Below are 21,433 nucleotides of genomic sequence, written 5' to 3' on the forward strand. Positions count from 1 at the left end.
CACAGAATGCTTGTCCAAATCCCCTCATCTTTGTTGTCACTATAACAGCACTAAACCCTTACAACACCCTGAGAAAAGTTTCCTTCAAGCACTGACCATTGTAGGCAGCAGTGAGGTAACAGACCGCAGCTACATAGTTGACAGTAGAGGCAGTCAACAAAAGTATTACTCAGCAAAATGAGCTCCCTGACAAGCTGCAGTGACCCCCTTAGAAAAAAGCCCTTCAGGGCTGAGAGGACACTCGAGTGACACTGGCCAAACCAAAGAGCAAGAACAATTCATTGTAATCTAACCCCTCTCTCTGCCTACTCTTTAACCCCTATGAGCCATCACAAATAAAATAAAATACAATTGTATTGGTCACATACACATATTTAGCATATGTTATTGCGGGTGTAGTGAAATGCAACGTGCTGAATGTGTAACCCCTCTCTCTGCCTACTCTTTAACCCCGATGAGCCATCACCACAGCAACGTGATGAATGTGCTTGTCTGTTTCCTATTTAGCACAGTAAAAAAAAAAGGATCAAGACCGGTTCTGTTTCCCATCCTTTTCTGCCTCCTCTACTTCCTCATTTCCTCCTCCACCCCATGTTCTAGTGAAGGAGAGTGTGTACTACAGGCAGCCAGCCATCCTGTCAACTGGGTTCTGCCCAGGAGGCCCTGGCTTCAGCAGCTTAGCCAATCAGAGCACAGGCAGTAGGCAGGGCTTAAACCAGTACCCTTCCCAGCTCTCCTGCTGCCTGTATTTCATGCAAGCTAAAAATTACTCCATGTAGTCTGACTTTCTGGGCCCAGGGAGAGAGTGTTGCGAGCCCTATACATGACCGGTTTCTCTAGCTTTGTTTGGATTGAAACTGCGACCTTTTTTGAACCTCCTCACCGGTGAGAGGTGACTATAGGGATTTCCCTTTTTTTTTAGCTCTCTATTTATTATTTCACCACATCGGTGGATAGGATGATAGCAGCACAGCTTCTGGCCTACTACTTCACTGAGTTGAAGGATGACAAAGTCAAAAAGGTGAGTGCCCTGTAGGAACGTATCTACATCGAGCAGAGCCCTTATTACCTACCTCCCAAAAATAGGACAGCTTTGTGGCACAGAGCTCAGGGCCATGTGACAAGTGACACAATCTGAAGCCCTAGGCTTATTGACTGTCTTGAAGCTGGTAGATTCACTCTGACTAGTCAGAGTTACATTTCCCTGTCTCATGATAGCATGCAGCAGCATCTACAGTGCCGGTCAGGGCATCTTGTTTGTAACACTGCAATGTCCTTGAAACCAGGATGTAGCCTGCCCTGAGCAGTGGGCCCTGGGTTTTTCCATGTCTGTTATGACTAAATGTGTATGGTGTGTTTAGCTCTAACCTTGTGAGGGGGCAGGTCAGGAGCATCTACCACTACCCGCCTACTGAGTTAGGTTTCAGCCTCCAAATGACATTGCGCCCATCCGCTTCCTGGAGGCCCTTGCTGTAATAATTTCACTCTATCATTGTTGAGAGAGAAAGGAATGCAAACATTGAGAATGCGCATGTTGAAAATGCCCCATACCTCCTTTCCTGGATGTTGTAGGACTACTGGCTAGGGTGTGTTAGTGGCAAATGTGCCTAAATAAAAGCTAGCAAGGACATACTGTAGCTGGCAATCCTTGTGGTAAATGCAATATCACTAGATTAAAGCCAGCAAGTATTAGGAAGTATCAAACATCTTTAGGTTTCTCTGGCAAAGCCATGTTAACAATTTACCACAGAGAGGTACAGGTTATTCATTATCTGAAGGTTATTTGTGTGGATATCTGAGAAGTGCTACAGCATGACTTGTAGTGCTAATGAAAGGAACATTCAGTTTCAAATTGTTAGGCTCAACTAGTTTTTTGTAATAGGCCTAAACAGCAATGAAAATATGTATCTGCTTTTACTTGTTTGGTGAACTGCAAATGTATTCCCCCTCCTAAATTGAGTAGTGTTCAGAAAAAGTTTACAATCTGTGAAATATGATCAGGTGTACACAGGGATAATGAATGTCATATGGGCATCACATAGTTTGTGTGTGTTTGTACTCACTAATTTAAATGATTTATATGTCAGTCAATTAGGCCCATGGTGGCCAAGACATTACACACATTTCCTGTTTTAACCATTTCATTAGCCTTGAGACTAGGCTGATGAAATTTGGTAATAAGTATTGTACAAAAATGTAGTTTTATTTATTGTCTGAAAATATTTATTGTGTAGTAAGTATTGTCTTCACCTGTCCTTTGTCAATATATTTACACATAGGACATATAATAACGCTGTAGATACAACTAACTCTGTAGGGAATGCTATTGGATTTACTTAAAATTGCCCCTGTTGAATTGGCTCACCTTCTTAAGTTCAGAACACTGTTTGAAAGTTTAACCTGATAACCAGATGTAACATGGGTGTGTTTCTCTAGCCACTGGAGTATGCCTAACAAAGTATTTCGATATTTCAATGTTTTTTTAACTACCACAGCACACCTCTCAATAAAGGAGAGGGGATATGTCAACTTAATTATCACTGGTCACTGTAGACAGACAGCACGGTTTCCAGTCATCATATTGTTTCCTGTTCCTGAATATGTAGAACGGGGGTGTGGCCTATCAGCACGTCCACACATTCTTTATGACTGCTATTTACATATGGTGTGTTTGTTCATTTATTATAACAATGCAGACTGTATGTACTGTATGCCAGTCACCGTGACTTGCTTTTTATGTTTCCTGCATTGGAATCATAAAGTTTGTACAGCTAGTGCTAACTCAATAATTTTATAGCTCACAAAAATTCCTTTCAGTTTTATTCCTCTAACATACAGAAGACCTGTACTATCTAGTTCTTTACTGGAATGTCTCGAGGTAGCTCAATTAGCAACGGTTGTTGAAATTGTTAAAAGGTTTAAAATACAATTCTGATAAATGCAACAGTTGGACAATTTTTTTGTTGTTGTTGAAAATCCATCATATATTGATGGAATTATAGCAAACATATATATATATATATATATATATATATATATATATATATATATATATATATAATATAAACAAACCATACAACTCTATGCACAAGGACTACTTTTAACAATTTACACTGAACATTTTACAAAACACTTTGACTCGAAGAACAGTGCAGATGTAAAGTTTGGTAACAGAATGACGGGAAAATCTCCCTCAGTTCTTTATGTGACCAACTTTTCTAAATATCTACACTGAATTAAGATTCAAAGATGTCTGCAGAAAGAATGGGTGTCAGCTATGATATGAAACCTTGAATTTGGTTATTGAACTACATTAAGTGAAGTGGAATAACACCTGATTATGGTATGATGGTAACAGTATGACATCATGGGTCCCTGATCTGTACTAAACAGAAATGCAGGTACACAAAGGTAGAAAAATGTAATATCTTGGGTATTATTCTACACTGGCTATTATTGTAATGAGCTCTGCCCCCAAACAAGACCAAATTTGGTTGGAATCAGTTCCAATCATAGATGTCTGTTTCACAAGTTTGGACATCACAGTACAGCACAGTAAAGCACAGTAGAGCACTGTACAGTACAGTACAGCACAGCAAAGTAGTAGAGGAGAGTAGAGTACAGTTCAGTAAGGTACAATATTCTATAGTACAGCAGATTAGAGTACAGTATGTAGAGTACAGTTCAGTACAGTAAATTATACTGTACTGTAGTGTGCTGTACTGTTCTGTACTAAACTCTACTCTTGTACTGACCAGGGATTTAGTGCTGCCGGAGCGTCGCTCCGCCACTTCTCAAATTGCTGCTGTTTACTAAAGTTAGATCAAAGCTGAATCAATGTCTCTAAAGTCACATTATGTTTTATTAATATTCTACATAACAGAACCGAATAGCATAGTATAATGTTACTGTTAGACCAAAAACACCACCTAATTTCTTATGAGATTTTAGCATGATTAGCTCAGTGGTCTATTTTTTTTTATCTCACGCGGCAAAAATTCAACAGCGGCCAAAATTCAACAGCGTGCGAGCCACAGCGCCACTACGCAAAACATGTGTTTTGATTGAACAAAATACAGGTAAGGCCTATGCTATTTGTTACCACCATCTGTTCTAATTCGCTTAGGAAACCATCTGTAGTCCTACATAATTCAAGAAGATCTAAATGCATATTCCCATTATACTGATTGAGATCAAATGACTGGCATGTAGATGCAGTTTGGATGTTTCACCGGTAAAACAAGAAGAAGGATTATTCACGATTGACAGATTTCCCAATTTTTTATTTAGGTATGCCTAATTGGATGTTTGAGGGTATTTAAAATATAAACTTTTATTGAGACAATATGTGTGGGTCTAGGCAGATGTTGCATTTGGAGCATGCATTTTATTTTAATTATATTCAATAGGCACTCTGTCGGTACAAACTTTGATTGAGAAATTCTTACGTAATTTTTGCGCTCCAGTACGTAAAAAAATTACACCACTGGTACTGACCTATTCTCTAGTTTACTCTACTTTTCTTTACTGTATGTGCTGTACTGTACGGTGCTTTACTATACTGTAGGCTGTGCTGTCCAAACGTGTCAAACAGACATCTATGATTGGTTCAGATTTGTACTGACCAAATTTCAACTACATTTTTTTGACGCGCTGCTAGAGGCTCAATAGCCTCCTGAGACCCAGCAAAATTTTTTTTGGGGAATTATTATTATTATTATTGTATCACATAAGTGTTTGGAGTAAAAAAAATATAAAAAAATAAAACATGTTACAAAGAAAAAAATGTTTTATACATTTTTTTATTGTATGTGCACTGTAGTGGCCATTAGAACTCGGTTGATAGTAAATATGAAAAATATTACATTACAGTAAATGGGGACAGTAGGTAAAAACATAGTTAGCCCTTCCTGATGTCCATAACAGAGGACATTTTATTAAAGTCCCAATGCAGCTATTTTAATCTCAATATCAAATAATTTCGGGGTAACAATGAAGTACCTTACTGTGGTTGTTTTCAATCAAAATGGTCAAAAAGAAAATAGCTTCTTAGCAGAGCAGTTTTTCAAGCAAGAATTTTGCTAGGACTGTCTGGGAGTGGACTGAGTTGGGAGGGCAAAACTGAAAACTAGCTGTTATTGGCAGAAAGGTTTGGAACTCTCTTTCTTATTGGTCAGAGAGCTGTCTTTTCAAACAGCTCTCTCAGTATTATTCCAACCTCATAGTGTGGAAATATATATAAAACACAGGAAAATCATGTTTTTCACTGCACTGGGCCATTAACAAGCTCTTATTTAGCTCTTATTTCATGTGTAAAAATATTACACTGCTCTGAAAACTCACCAAACTATTCCTGAGATATTTACTTATTAAAAACTATTTGAATATCAAACTCACAAAAATTATAATTACACAATTACACACACTTACCATAAAACGTGCTAATTGTGATGGTAATTGTGAAAGTAGCCATTTTGAAGAACCAGAAAGAAAAAAAATATCAAGGTGACACCCCCACACGTGATATAATTGAAAAGCCCAGAATGTCCTCTCAAAGGTACAACAGGACCTAACACAATGGCATGTATGTGTAACCGGTGTGAAATGGCTAGCTAGTTAGCGGTGCGCGCTAGTAGCATTTCAATCGGTGACGTCACTCGCTCTGAGACCTTGAAGTAGTTGTTTCCCTGGTTCAAGCCCAGGTAGGGGCGAGGAGAGGGACGGAAGCAACACTGTTACATATGGCCTTAGAGATATGGACTAAAAACTAATGTCCGTTAGAGAGGACAAAAATGAATTGCTTGGACTCTGTCATCAAATGAACTCTGCCTTCATTCCCTTGGACAGATGTGGAAAGGCTTTAGAACAGCTCATTCTCCCAAGATTAAGGCTCTGAGGTGTGGCCTTCATCATGATACTGACTGGGTCCAGTATTACAAAGGACAGCTGAATCACTACTAGTAGATGTTTTGTAACTGTTAGTGTCTTTTGAGAGCCCATTGTGTTCCCTCTCAAGGAGAAGTAGATAGATCATATAATCCTAATGTTATCAATTATGAATTAATTACTCCCTGGATTCATCTGAAGAAGCTGGTTGTGAATGATCAATGATGATGATGTGTTGGTGTCTTTCAGATCGATAAGTACCTGTACGCCATGCGTTTCTCTGACGAGACGCTAGTGGACATCATGAAGCGATTCAGGAGGGAGCTGGGGAATGGGCTGGGTCGGGACACCAACCCCACAGCAACCGTCAAGATGCTGCCCACCTTCGTCAGGTCCATTCCTGATGGATCAGGTGAGTATGGATACTCCAACCGGATACTCAGAGGACGAAGAGTTGTCGGAAATCTATACCTGGTTCTTTATTTTTTAAGGACAAGATGTAATATCTTGTTAAAGATTTGTACAGTAGCCAATGGGTGAAAAAACAGAAACAGTGCCACTTGACCAACTGGTTTCTGCCTGACACCTGGATTGGCTAGAGGAGTTACAGTCACAATAGAAATAAAAGGGTCTGGGCCCATATCCACAAAGCATCTCAGAAAAGGTCCTAGGAATCCTGTTAAACCCTGTTTTAAGAATTTAAAAAAACTCCCAGCTCAGAGTAGGTTTTAGGATGACGTTAAGACACTGCCCAGACAAACTGAGCCAGGAGTAAAAACAACTCATAAAAGTTTCTCAGCTGGTATTTACAACAGTTTGAGTTACCGCAAAGGAAAGATAGTGATGACGCTCAATGACATTGTTGCAAATGATGGGTAATAGCCAATCGTGATGAGGCATCGCCAGCTGTAAACTCTATAGAATGCTTCAGACAACCACGGTGAATGTGACGGTACATCAAACAGTGGCGATTTTAGAATGTCAATCTTGGTGGGGCAAACTCAACCATAAAAAAAAAATATGCTTGCCAACAAAGTCACGACACAACACTAAACAATACATTAAATGCACTATAATATTGACAAACAGTGGCCACAAACTGCCGTGGATTCTGCAGTGATGTAGTGTCCCCATGAGTGACAGAACAGATGCATTTTGGAGCTGCCTTACTCAAAGAAAGAGATCAAGTTTTTATGCTACTTTATTAACTCAATGATTTTTTACATTGTTTGCTAAACTGATATGTGAAACGAAGTAATGCCAGAATTACATGCAAAACAGGCCTTAACAAAAACAGGTGGGGCTCTGACATCAAATGTTGCAATCGTAAAATAGTTGATATAATTTTCGCCTGACATGATCACTCTGCCTGCTCTTAATTATTGTCTAATATGTTGCCTTTTCTTGCATTTTTTAATAAATTCTGATATTTTGAATAATGTGATAGGCATATTGCACTGAATCAGTATGATGGTTGTTAAGAGCGACATTTTGATAATATTTACCGTTATATCAACACACTCACTTCCGTTCAACAACTCTAAATCGCTTTTGGCACAGTAGGCATCAAGTCACTTGCCGATAATGTTGCAGAAAAGGTTTGGAAGGTTTAGGCTATTATTAATCACCGAAAACATAGCCCCTAAATGCTGTCAATTGCCCAACTTATAGGCATGCCCAATTTAGGGATATTTTTTAACAACGTGATATTGCGCTCCAAAGGGATAACTTGAAATAACATGATGTAGGTTAATAGAATAATCGAAAGAAAAATATGTGATTATTTATTAGCCTAGTGGTTATAAGTATTTAGGCATATCATGTGAATTAGGCCTCATGTAAAATCATTTTCAAAGCGCAAGAGATACCTACTGTTGCATGTAAATGTAGATTATTTATCAGTTGATCTTAGGCTGTATAAATATCAAAACATAATTTCAACTCCAAAGCAATTGCCTGTCTATAGCGCAGGAACCACTGACTCGCTGCCTTTTGCTATTATCAAGACACCTGCTGGTAACTCTTATTAACTGGTTAGGACAGCTCATGTGGCCTCCTAAATATATCTTGACTAAGTGGGACTCTTATGAGTAAATGGCTTCATGCGTAACTTTTATTTTGACCCATCAGAGTAGGAGTAAAATGTCTCTATTCTCAGCACTTACAATTTTCTACTCTGAGACGCTTTGTGGATATGGGCCCTGATAGCCCTATTTGGTAAAAGACCAAGTCCATATTATGGCAAGAACAGCTCAAATAAGCTAAGAGAAACGACAGTCCATCATTACATTAAGACATGAAGGTCAGTCAATACGGAACATTTCAAGAAATTTTACAGTTTCTTCAAGTGCAGTTGCAAAAACCATCAAGCGCTACGATGAAACTGGCTCTCATGAGGACCACCACAGGAATGGAAGACCCAGAGTTACCTCTGCTGCAGAGGATAAGTTCATTACAGTTACCAACCTCAGAAATTGCAGCCCAAATAAATACTTCACAGAGTTCAAGTAACAGACACATCTCAACATCAACTGTTCAGAGGAGACTGTGTGAATCTGGCCTTCATGGTCGATTGCTGCAAAGAAACCACTACTAAAGGACACCAATAAGAAGAAGGGACTTGCTTGGGCCAAGAGACACGAGCAATGGACATTAGATCGGTGGAAATTTGGTTCCAACCGCCGTGTCTTTGTGAGACGCGGTTTGGGTGAACGGATGATCTCCGCATGTGTATTACCCACCGTAAAGCGTGGAGGTGTTATGGTGTGGGGGTGCTTTGCTGGTGACACTGTCTGTGATTTATTTAGAATTCAAGGCACACTTAACCAGCATGGCTACCACAGCATTCTGCAGCGATACGCCATCCCATCTGGTTTGGGCTTAGTGGGACTATCATTTGTTTTTCAACAGGACAATGACCCAACACACCTCCAGGCTGTGTAAGGTCTATTTTACCAAGAAGGAGAGTGATGGAGTGATGCATCAGATGAGCTGGCCTCCACAATCCCCCGACCTCAACCAAATTGAGATGGTTTGGGATGAGTCGGACCGCAGAGTGAAGGAAAAGCAGCCAACAAGTGCTCAGCATATGTGGGAACTCCTTCAAGACTGTTGGAAAAGCATTTCAGGTGAAGCTGGTTGAGAGAATGCCAAGAGTGTGCAAAGCTGTCATCAAGGCAAAGGGTGGCTATTCGAAGAATCTCAAATATAAAATATATTATGATTTGTTTAACACTTTTTTGGTTACTACATGATTCCATATGTGTCATTTCATAGTTTTGTTGTCTTCACTATTATTCTACAATGTAGAAAATAGTAAAAATAAAGAAAAACCCTTGAATGAGTAGGTGTTCTAAAACTTTTGACCGGTAGTGTACATTTCATTATACCAATATGAAAGGACAAAATCTCATCAATCTCACCTCATCAGTTCTCCTATGATCTTTCAGGCAGTTCAATATGAGTTGGCGGCACTCGCCAACATTCAGATCAAACCCTTTTAATAAAATTTTAATTCATGAAAGATTCATCATATTGTGTCCATTACTTATTAACTTTGCTAGAATGTGGTGACAACTGTTGTCAATCTACAGTAGCAGCAGAAGATTGATCATTAACTTTTTGATTGACTAACTTGAAAATGAAGCATAAGTTTTACAGCTAATTTCCTGCAATTCTACCCATTTTCCTATGGGGCATAGAGAAAATCTTGCAGTTTAGAAGCAAGTTTTCTGCACTTCTACACATATTTCCATGTGGCTGAGAGAAAACGTAACAATTTTATAATACATTTCATGCAATTCTACTCATTTTGCCCTGGGGCAGAGAGAAAAAAATGCAGTTTTAAAGCTAATTACCTGCTATTCTATACATTATGTTATGACTTATGCCATGTTAATATGATATCTGAGTGAGATTGACTAACAAAATCAATGGGGGCCCCCTGGAGGTCAGGACCCCTGGGCATGTGCCCTGCGTGCAGGTTCGGTATTCGGCCATGATTCCTACAAGTTTACATATCTGGCTAAACTAACTACCAATCTAAAAATTGTAAGCTGAGATGGAACATTTTGTGACTGTCAGTGGCTGACATAACAAGAGAAAAACTGCTGATGCAAATTTCTAAATTGCACCTGGTGTATTATACTGTTCTTACTCTCAATAGTAAGTTGAGACCCCGACTGAGTTCCTAAATGTAAAAAATATATATATATGTTTTGGGGTCCGCGGCCCCCTAAGCGACCGCTTATGTTGCTTATACCTGGAACTGGCCCTGAATCTGCCTTTGCTGCAGCAGGTGAGCATTCTTTATTCTTGCCCTCCAGGACCCTATCAAAAACCTGTGGTTACATCACAGATTACACATAATCCCACCTCTCAGTGCCTGATTATACCATCTTTACTCAGTAGAACGGCTATGTGTTGCTGACAGGGTTGGAACCCGGGTCTCCTGTTCCACAGGACTGTGTTAACCCATTGACCTAAAGCCTATAGGCATTATCTTGGAGAGCTATGCGTGAGCGTGGTTTACCGAACCAACATAGTTACATGTACTCTGAATTTGCTTAACGGTTCATACAAAAATCACTGCCAACTGAGCACTACAGATATAGGATCTTAATTTTAGCCAGTTTGCTACAGCAGGACATTAATCCTGCAGCAACAGGAAATGTGGATTATAATTAATGGTCATTTTTGTATGGATTGATACGTTTTTTTATTAGGGCAAATCAAGTCTGAAAATTCAAAGTGGAAATTCACATAACCAAAAGAGTGACCAAATTCCCAAATCAAATCAAATCTAATTTTATTGGTCACATGCGCCGAATACAACAGGTGCAGACATTACAGTGAAATGCTTACTTACAGCCCTTAACCAACAGTGCATTTATTTTTTAACAAAAAAGTAAGTGTTGAGAAAAAAAGAGCAGAAGTAAAATAAAATAACAGTAGGGAGGGTATATATACAGGGGGGTACCGGTGCAGAGTCAATGTGCGGGGGCACCGGCTAGTTGAGGTAGTTGAAGTAATATGTACATGTGGGTAGAGTTAAAGTGACTATGCATAAATAATTAACAGAGTAGCAGCAGCGTAAAATGATGGGGTGGGGGGGCAGTGCAAATAGTCCGGGTAGCCATGATTAGCTGTTCAGGAGTCTTATGGCTTGGGGGTAGAAGCTGTTGAGAAGTCTTTTGGACCTAGACTTGGCACTCCGGTACCGCTTGCCGTGCGGTAGCAGAGAGAACAGTCTATGACTAGGGTGGCTGGAGTCTTTGACAATTTTGAGGGCCTTCCTCTGACACCGCCTGGTATAGAGGTCCTGGATGGCAGGAAGCTTGGCCCCAGTGATGTACTGGGCCGTACGCACTACCCTCTGTAGTGCCTTGCGGTCGGAGGCCAAGCAGTTGCCATACCAGGCGGTGATGCAACCAGTCAGGATGCTCTCGATGGTGCAGCTATAGATTTTTTTGAGGATCTGAGGACCCATGCCAAATCTTTTCAGTCTCCTGAGGGGGAATAGGCTTTGTCGTGCCCTTTTCACGACTGTCTTGGTGTGTTTGGACCATGATAGTTCGTTGGTGATGTGGACACCAAGGAACTTGAAGCTCTCAACCTGTTCCACTACAGCCCCGTCGATGAGAATGGGGGCGTGCTCAGTCCTCTTTTTTTTCCTGTAGTCCACAATCATCTCCTTTGTCTTGGTCACGTTGAGGGAGAGGTTGTTATCCTGGCACCACACGGCCAGGTCTCTGACCTCCTCCCTATAGGCTGTCTCATCGTTGTCGGTGATCAGGCCTACCACTGTTGTGTCGTCGGCAAACTTAATGATGGTGTTGGAGTCGTGCCTGGCCATGCAGTCATGGGTGAACAGGGAGTACAGGAGGGGACTGAGCACGCACCCCTGAAGGGCCCCCGTGTTGAGGATCAGTGTGGCAGATGTGTTGTTACCTACCCTTACCACCTGGGGGCGGCCCGTCAGGAAGTCCAGGATCCAGTTGCAGAGGGAGGTGTTTAGTCCCAGGATACTTAGCTTAGTGATGAGCTTTGAGGGCACTATGGTGTTGAATGCTGAGCTGTAGTCAATGAATAGCATTCTCACGTAGGTGTTCCTCTTGTCCAGGTGGGAAAGGGCAGTGTGGAGTGCAATAGAGATTGCATCATCTGTGGATCTGTTGGGGCGGTATGCAAATTGGAGTGGGTCTAGGGTTTCTGGGATAATGCTGTTGATGTGAGCCATGACCAGCCTTTCAAAGCACTTCATGGCTACAGACGTCAGTGCTACAGGTCGCTAACTATAAAATTAAGATCCTGTATGACTATCAGCCATGTTTTTCAAGGTCAGTGATATGATACTGTATCCTGATGATATTTTAGCTAAACAAGCATCACTATGAAAGTCTTGATTCCTGTTTAACAACACAGTAATAACTTCTGAAATCACCCTGTACCAGGATTGAAATTATAGTTAGCTACATAGTAAACTGCGAAGATGGTTGAGAGCCTGCAGTGGCCTTGCATTCTTGAGCAGGAATCCTCACCTTGGCATCCCTTCAATGATTTATTCCATAAGGAAATCTTGAAGGGAGTGGAGAATAAGATTTAAAAAATATGATTTTTACTAGGCTATCTATACTTTCATGTGATTTTCAACCTCTTCATTTTAAGGAATACGATACTAATAAAGATAGGCATTGTAAATAAACTGACAAGAGCTCATACAGTGCACAGAGTATGGTTTATTTAGTGGTCTTTAAGACTCCTACTGTTACTGTGAAAAGTATCATCCAGGCTGCTGATTTCTGCTCTCATTCACAACAGGGCCACAGTGAGAGAATGCAATAAGGCCAAGCAATAACCCGGACGTCCCTGCTCTGCCCTCACACAGATGTCAAGGCTCCACTATCTACTAAGGTCACATAATGCAAGGGTGTCAAACTCATTCCATGGAGGGCCAAGTGTTTGCTGGTTTTTCCTTTTTCCTTTCAATTAAGACCTAGACAACCAGGTGAGGGGAGTTCCTTACTAATTAGTCACTTTAATTCATCAATCAAGTCCAAGGGAGGAGTGAAAACCCACAGACACTCTGCATTTCGTGGAATGAGTTTGACACGTGACATAATGTCTGGCTCTTACAGTACTCCTAACAGAGTGGTTCTAACACAAAACCTTATTAGGTCATGTTTACATCTTACGGTCATCCTACCATTGGATGATATTGTGGTTGATTGGTTCAATGATTTGGATTTGTTTGTCATGTGTTCCTGATATGTTCAAATTATAATTGTCCTTGAGTATTGGCATAGGCCTACTGTGCACCCTAAACCCTCCATTCCTATTGTAAAACTGCTGCATTAGCTAACCGCATGCTGCTTTGTATGTGTTCTTCAATTCTAAGTTTGATTAGAAGGAGCAATGTGAACTGGAGCAATGAAAGTGTCCGCCAGGCGCTGGTTAAATATTTGTTCATTTATTAACAAGCAAGCAGTGGAGGAAGTCTAATGGGTTTTTGACATACTGTTGCTACGCTACACTGATGTTGTGTGCAATTGTGTAGAGCAATCACGACCTAATTAATCAACTACCGGTAGGCTAAAACAGCATCTATTAATATCCTATCAGGAAAGTGCAATTAAGTGGCGAGTGGTCGGTGAAACTTTCTGACTTTCTCCCATCAGAAGACCAATTTGGCATAGTTCGAATAATAGCAGATAGCCAACTAGCAATGATATGTTCTTGTTGTCAGGCGACAGCAGTAGGGCAAATGAGGTTGTTAATCTGTCTGCACTCAGTGTTTTAGTATCAGGATTAGATGTAAAAAAAAAAAAAGCATATCATCAGACCATCACTTTGAAGTAAATCAGAGCAAAAGTGAAATATATCACACTGTGAGTGTGTTTGCTAATGACGTAAGAGATTATATGCAGTAGGCCTTTACGGTTCATCGTTTGCATTCCCTCTTTTTTATTTTACTTTTCAGTTCCTTTGGTTTACAAAAGATAAGTTGTCATGACCATAAAACTACTACTGCTTTAATTGTAACATGTTCTCAAGACAGTGTGAAACTGTCTTTCATTCCCGGTAGAGTGGATTTTTGGCAAGAGCCAGGAGCTTTTGACAAAATTACATCTGATATACTATTGCATGGCAATGCCAAGGGTAGTCAGCCCAGACATGACAATCATTGGGCAACACAAAGATTTGAGTTACTGAGTACTGTTACATGCACACAATAATGTGATTATTGTGGATAGTCAGATTAATGTAATAGCTTAATTAAAACGTTTACATGCTTTACAAGAAGAACGATTTCCCTAATAATCCTGTTTACATTGACACATCTGAAATCAGGCTACCTAGTTTTCAAGTTTTAATGTCACATGCACAAGTACAATGAAATGCCTTTCTTGCAAACTCAAAACCCAACAATGCAATAATCAATAACAATGTAATACTAGAAAAAACATGAGAAATAAGAAGAAATATGAAGAACACAATAAGTAAGTAGGTCAGTTCCAATACCATATACTGGAGTGATGGAGGTAGACATGTATATGGGTAAGGTTACTAGGCAACAGGATATAAGATAAACAGAGTAGAAGCAGCTTGTATGTGAGTGGGTGTACGTGTGTGTAGAGTCAGTATAAATGTACAGTGCATTCGGAAAGTATTAAGACCCCGTTTGTTACGGTACATTTTGTTACGTTACATTTTGTTACGTTACAGCCTTATTCTAAAATTAATGAAATAAATACATTTCCTCATTAATCTACACACAATACCCCATAATGACAAAGCAAAAACAGGTTTTTTGACATTTTTGCAAATTGATAAAGAAGAAAACCCTGAAAAATTACATTTACATAAGTATTCAGACCCTTTACTCAGTACTTTGTTGAAGCACCTTTGGCAGTGATTACAGCCTCGAGTCTTCTTGGGTATGACGCTACAAGCTTGGCACACCTGTATTTAGGGAGTTTCTCCCATTCTTCTCTGCAGATCCTCTCAAGCTGTCAGGTTGGATGGGGAGCATCGCTGCACAGCTATTTTCAGGTCCCTCCAGAGATGTTTGATCTGGTTCAAGTCCGGGCTCTGGCTGGGGCTCTCAAGGACATTCAGAGACTTGTCCCGAAGCCACACCTGTGTTGTCTTGGCTGTGTGCTTAGGGTTGGTGTCCTGTTGGAAGGTGAACCTTCGCCCCAGTCTGAGGTCCTGAGCGCTCTGGAGCAGGTTTTCATCAAGGAGCTCTCTGTACTTTTCTCCGTTCATCTTTCCCTCGATCCTGACTAGTCTCCCAGTCCTTGCCGCTTTAAAACATCCCCACAGCATGATGTTGCCACCACCATGCTTCACCGTAGGGATGGTGCCAGGTTTCCTCCAGACGTGACGCTTGGCATTCAGGCCAAAGAGTTCAATCTTGGTTTCATCAGACCAAAGTTTCTCATGGTCTCAGAGTCTTTAGGTTCCTTTTGGCAAACTCCAAGCGGGCTGTCATGTGCCTTTTACTGAGGAGTGGCTTCCGTCTGGCCATTCTACTATAAAGGCCTGATTGGTGGAGTGCTGCAGAGATGGTTGTCCTTCTGGAAGGTTCTCCCATTTAAGAATGATGGCCACTGTGTTCTTGGTGACCTTCAATGCTGCATACATTTTTGGGGCCCCTTCCCCAGATCTGATCCTCGACACAATCCTGTTTTGGAGCTCTACGGACAATTCCTTTGACCTCATGGCTTGGTTTTTGCTCTGACATGCACTGTCAACTGTGGGACCTTATATAGACAGGTGTGTGCCTTTCCAAATCATGTCCAATCAATTGAATTTACCACAGGTGGACTCCAATCAATTTGTAGAAACATCTCAAGGATAATCAATGTAAACAGGATGCACCTGAACTCAATTTCGAGTCTCATAGCAAAGAGTCTGAATACTTATGTAAATAAGTTGATTATGTTTTTTGTTTTTGTTTTATACATTTGCAAAAAATTCTAAAAACCTTTTTTCACTTTGTAATTATGGGTATTGTGTGTAGATTGATGAGGAAAACAAATAATTTAATCCATTTTAGAATAAGGCTGTAATTTAACAAAATGTGGAAAAAGTCAAGGGGCCTGAATCATTTCCGAATCCACTGTATGTGCATATTATGTGTGAATGAGCAGATGATGGAGTGAGTGTGTGTGTGAGTGTGTAGGGCCCTGTGAGTGTGCATAGATATGGTGCAAAAATAAAATAAAATATCAATAAAGATACAAGGTTATCTCAGACAGTCTATGTATCTATTTTGTTAGCTATTTATTAGTGTTATTGTCTGGGGATAGAAGCTGTTCAAGAGCCTGTTGGTGTTAGACTTGATTCACCAGTACCACTTGCCATGCGGAAGCAGAGAGAATAGTCCATAGCTTGGGTGGCTGGAGTCTTTAACGATTTTCCTGGGCCTTCCTTCCACACCGCCTGATATAGATGTCCTGGATGGCAGGGAGCTCAGCCCCAGTGATGTACTGGGCTGTCTGCACCACCCTCTGTAGCGCCATGCGATTGAGGGCGGTGCTATTGCCATTCCAGGCAGTGATGCAGCCAGTCAAGATGCTCTCAATGGTACAGTAGTAGAACTTCTTGAGGATTTGAGGGCCCATGCCAAACTTTTTCAACCTCCTGGGGCTATCGCGCCTTCTTCACGACTGTGCATGTGTGTTTGGACCATTTTAAGCCTTTAGTGATTTGGACACCGAGGAACTTGAAGCTCTCGACCTGCTCCACTGCAGACCCGTAGATGTGGATGGGGGCATACTCGCCCCCCCATTTCCTGTAGTCCATGATCAGCTCCTTGGTCTTACTGACGTTGAGGGAGAGGTTGTTGTTCTGGCACCACACTGCCAGGTCACTGACCTCCTCCCTGTAGGCTGACTCATCGTTGCCGGTGATTAGGCTTACCACGTCGTGTCGTCAGCAAACTTGATGATGGTGTTGGAGTCATGCGTGGCCACGCAGTCGTTGGTGAACAGGGAGTACAGGTGGGGACTAAGCACACACCCCTGTGGGGCCCCTGTGTTGATGGTCAGCATGGCGGAGGTGATGTTGCCTACCCTCACCACCAGGGGTCGGCCCGTCAGGAAGTCCAGGGTCCAATTGCAAAGGGAGATGTTCAGACCCAGAGTCCTAAGCTTGGTGACGAGCTTGGAGGGGACAATGGTGTTGAACGCTGAGCTATAGTCAATGAACAGCATTCTCACATACCTGAGTTCGGACATATGTATGTCTGATCCAAGATGGCGTAGCAGTGCGGTCGTGTACTCTGTAGTGTGTCCGTGAAAATAGCCTTTTTTTTGTTTTTTTGTCTCTTTCGTATATATTTCTCAATCACACTTTCATCTTTCAACTAAATATACTTTCCTGCAACCCGCCTCACCCAATGTGGAACGGATTCTATTATTTATTTGACCTTTTTATCCAGAACCTCCAGTTGAAACTAGCCAGCTAGCCAGCTAACTAGCTAACTAGCTACTTGCTATTAGCCACCATTAGCGGTTTTCACCATTGTCCGTGGCCTGCATTACCTACCAGCCAGCTCTAGCCTGGACTATTATTGGCCAGTCTGCACTGTCTGCACAGCGCGCTATCGACCAAGAACATATCGGATATTCTGCCGGAATCACTGAATCACTGGACCTTAACATCGGATCATCGCAACTAGCTAGCTGCAACTGAATGGATGTTGTTGGCTAATCACCACCGCCCCCGAAGCAAGCACCAGTTAGCCTTGAGCTAGCCTCGAGCCAGACCCATCTCCCGGCTATCTACCTCTCTGTCAACCGGACGGGACCTCCTAGTGTCGACACGGAGCCCCGCCGATCCATCACGACTGGTCTGCCGACGTAATCGTCTGATGTGGTTTCAACAGGCTTCCCGTTGCGACGACCATGAAGATCCATCTGATAGCCCCGGCCTGCTAGCACACGCAATCAACAGCCGTGCTTCCTGCTCGCATGTGCTGTAGCAGCCATTTGAACTGCTCCCGGTCTCACCTATTGCTATTCACTGGACCTTATGATCACTCAGCTGCACAGCTGATGCCTGCTGGACTATTCCTTTACAAGGTACCCCCTCCTGTTTATCTGTCCTGTTTATCTGTTTAGCCTCAGCCCAAACTTTCGTCGCCATTACCAGTTGTTGTCTTAGCTCTCTGGAATAACACCTGTGATTGCTTTATGCCTCTTGCCCATGTCAATATGCATGCCTATCGCTGTTCCGGTTAGTTCTTAGTATACAATTTCACTGTAGAGCCCCCAGTCCCGCTCAACCAGCCTCAGAGAGCTCCTTTGTCGCACCCCCATACACGCGGAGACCTGCTCAATCAGTACCTCCAGTGATGCTATCTCGTTCATCGTTACCCAACGCTTAAGTTTACCTCCACTGTACTCATATCCTTCCATATCCTTGTCTGTACATAATGCCCTGAATCTATTCTACAACGCCCGGAAATCTGCCCCTTTTATTCTCTGTACCCAACGCACTAGAAGACCAGTTCTTAAAGCCTTTAGCCATATCCTTATTCTACTCCTCCTCTGTTCCTCTGGTGATGTAGAGGTTAACCCAGGCCCTGTAGCCCCCAATATCACTCCTACTCCCCAGGCGCTATCACTTGTTGACTTCTGTAACCGTAAAAGCCTTGGTATTTTGCATGTTAACATCAGAAGCCTCCTCCCTAAGTTTTAGTTACTCACTGCGTTAGCACACTCCGCCAACCCTGATGTTCTAGCAGTGTCTGAATCCTGGCTTAGGAAGACCACCAAAAACTCTGACATTTCCATCCCCAACTACAACATTTTCCGTCTATATAGAACTGCCAAAGGGGACGGAGTTGCAATCTACTGTAGAGATATAGCCTGCAGAGCTCTATCATACTATCCAGGTCTGTGCCCAAACAGTTTGAGCTTCTACGTCTAAAAATCCACCTCTCCAGAAATAAGTCTATCACTGTTGCCACTTGCTACAGACCCCCCTCAGCCCCCAGCTGTGCCCTGGCCACCATATGTGAATTGATTGCCCCCCATCTATCCTCAGAGTTCGTACTGCTTGGTGACCTAAACTGGGATTTGCTTAACACCCCGGCCATCCTACAATCTAAACTAGATGCCCTCAATCTCACACAAATTATCAAGGAACCTACCAGGTACAACCCTAAATCCGTAAACATGTGCACCCTCATAGATATCATCCTGACTAATTTACCCTCTAAATACACCTCCGCTGTCTTCAACCAGGATCTCAGCAATCACTGCCTCATTGCCTGCGTCTGTAATGGGTCTGCGGTCAAACGACCACCCCTCATCACTGTCAAACGCTCCCTGAAACACTTCAGCGAGCAGGCCTTTCTAATGGACCTGGCCCGGGTATCCTGGATGGATATTGACCTCATTCCGTCAGTAGAGGATGCCTGGTTGTTCTTTAAAAGTGCTTTCCTCTCCATCTTAAATAAGCATGCCCCATTCAATAAAATCAGAACTAAGAACAGATATAGCCCCTGGTTCACCCCAGACTTAACTGCCCTTGACCAGCACAAAAACATCCTGTGGCGTACTGCATTAGCATCGAACAGCCCCCGCGATATGCAACTTTTCAGGGAAGTCAGGAACCAATATACACAATCAGTTAGGAAAGCAAACGCTAGATTTTTTCAAACAGAAATGTGCATCCTGTAGCACTAACTCCAAAAAGTTTTGGGACACTGTGAAGTCCATTGAGAATAAGAGCACCTCCTCCCAGCTTCCCATTGCACTGAGGCTAGGAAACACTGTCACCACTGATAAATCTACGATAATCAAGAATTTCAATAAGCATTTTGCTACGGCTGGCCATGCTTTCCACCTGGCTACCCCTACCCCGGCCACCAGCTCTACACCCGCTTCTCCTTCACCCAAATTCAGATACAGTGGGGAAAACAATAATTTAGTCAGCCACCAATTGTGCAAAATAAGAAAATGTTTTCCAGAAAATCACATTGTAGGATTTTTTATGAATTTATTTGCAAATTATGGTGGAAAATAAGTATTTGGTCAATAACAAAAGTTTCTCAATACTTTGTTATATACCCTTTGTTGGCAATGACACAGGTCAAACGTTTTCTGTAAGTCTTCACAAGGTTTTCACACACTGTTGCTGGTATTTTGGCCCATTCCTCCATGCAGATCTCCTCTAGAGCAGTGATGTTTTGGGGCTGTCGCTGGGCAACACGGACTTTCAACTCCCTCCAAAGATTTTCTATGGGGTTGAGATCTGGAGACTGGCTAGGCCACTCCAGGACCTTGAAATGCTTCTTACGAAGCCACTCCTTCGTTGCCCGGGCGGTGTGTTTGGGATCATTGTCATGCTGAAAGACCCAGCCACGTTTCATCTTCAATGTCCTTGCTGATGGAAGGAGGTTTTCACTCAAAATCTCACAATACATGGCCCCATTCATTCTTTCCTTTACACGGATCAGTCGTCCTGGTCCCTTTGCAGAAAAACAGCCCCAAAGCATGATGTTTCCACCCCCATGCTTCACAGTAGGTATGGTGTTCTTTGGATGCAACTCAGCATTCTTTGTCCTCCAAACACGACGAGTTGAGTTTTTACCAAAAAGTTATATTTTGGTTTCATCTAACCATATGACATTCTCCCAATCCTCTTCTGGATCATCCAAATGCACTCTAGCAAACTTCAGACGGGCCTGGACATGTACTGGCTTAAGCAGGGGGGACACGTCTCGCACTGCAGGATTTGAGTCCCTGGCGGCGTAGTGTGTTACTGATGGTAGGCTTTGTTACTTTGGTCCCAGCTCTCTGCAGGTCATTCACTAGGTCCCCCCGTGTGGTTCTGGGATTTTTGCTCACCGTTCTTGTGATCATTTTGACCCCACGGGGGTGAGATCTTGCGTGGAGCCCCAGATCGAGGGAGATTATCAGTGGTCTTGTATGTCTTCCATTTCCTAATAATTGCTCCCACAGTTGATTTCTTCAAACCAAGCTGCTTACCTATTGCAGATTCAGTCTTCCCAGCCTGGTGCAGGTCTTCAATTTTGTTTCTGGTGTCCTTTGACAGCTCTTTGGTCTTGGCCATAGTGGAGTTTGGAGTGTGACTGTTTGAGGTTGTGGACAGGTGTCTTTTATACTGATAACAAGTTCAAACAGGTGCCATTAATACAGGTAACGAGTGGAGGACAGAGGAGCCTCTTAAAGAAGAAGTTACAGGTCTGTGAGAGCCAGAAATCTTGCTTGTTGGTAGGTGACCAAATACTTATTTTCCACCATAATTTGCAAATAAATTCATTAAAAATCCTACAATGTGATTTTCTGGATTTTTTTTCTTCTCAATTTGTCTGGCATAGTTGACGTGTACCTATGATGAAAATTACAGGCCTCTCTCATCTTTTTAAGTGGGAGAACTTTCACAATTGGTGGCTGACTAAATACTTTTTTCCCCCACTGTAGCTGATGTTCTGAAAGAGCTGCAAAATCTGGACGAATCAGCTGGGCTAGACAATCTGGACCCTTTCTTTCTAAAATTAGCAGCCGAA

At 42.1% G+C, this 21,433-nt stretch overlaps 1 protein-coding gene across 1 annotated transcript in view; it reads left to right on the plus strand.

The window, feature by feature from the left end:
- Positions 1-770: 770 nt before the first annotated feature.
- Positions 771-21,433, plus strand: part of hk1 (hexokinase 1) — a 42,047-nt gene continuing 21,384 nt past the window's right edge. The window contains exons 1-2 of the mRNA XM_041888380.2: positions 771-1,021; positions 6,136-6,298. Of these exons, the coding sequence (XP_041744314.2) occupies positions 959-1,021; positions 6,136-6,298 (226 nt within the window). The 5' untranslated portion in view covers positions 771-958. The remainder of the gene's footprint in view (positions 1,022-6,135; positions 6,299-21,433) is intronic.

The sequence above is a fragment of the Coregonus clupeaformis genome, chromosome 1, assembly GCF_020615455.1.
Source record: "Coregonus clupeaformis isolate EN_2021a chromosome 1, ASM2061545v1, whole genome shotgun sequence".
NCBI lineage: Eukaryota > Metazoa > Chordata > Actinopteri > Salmoniformes > Salmonidae > Coregonus > Coregonus clupeaformis.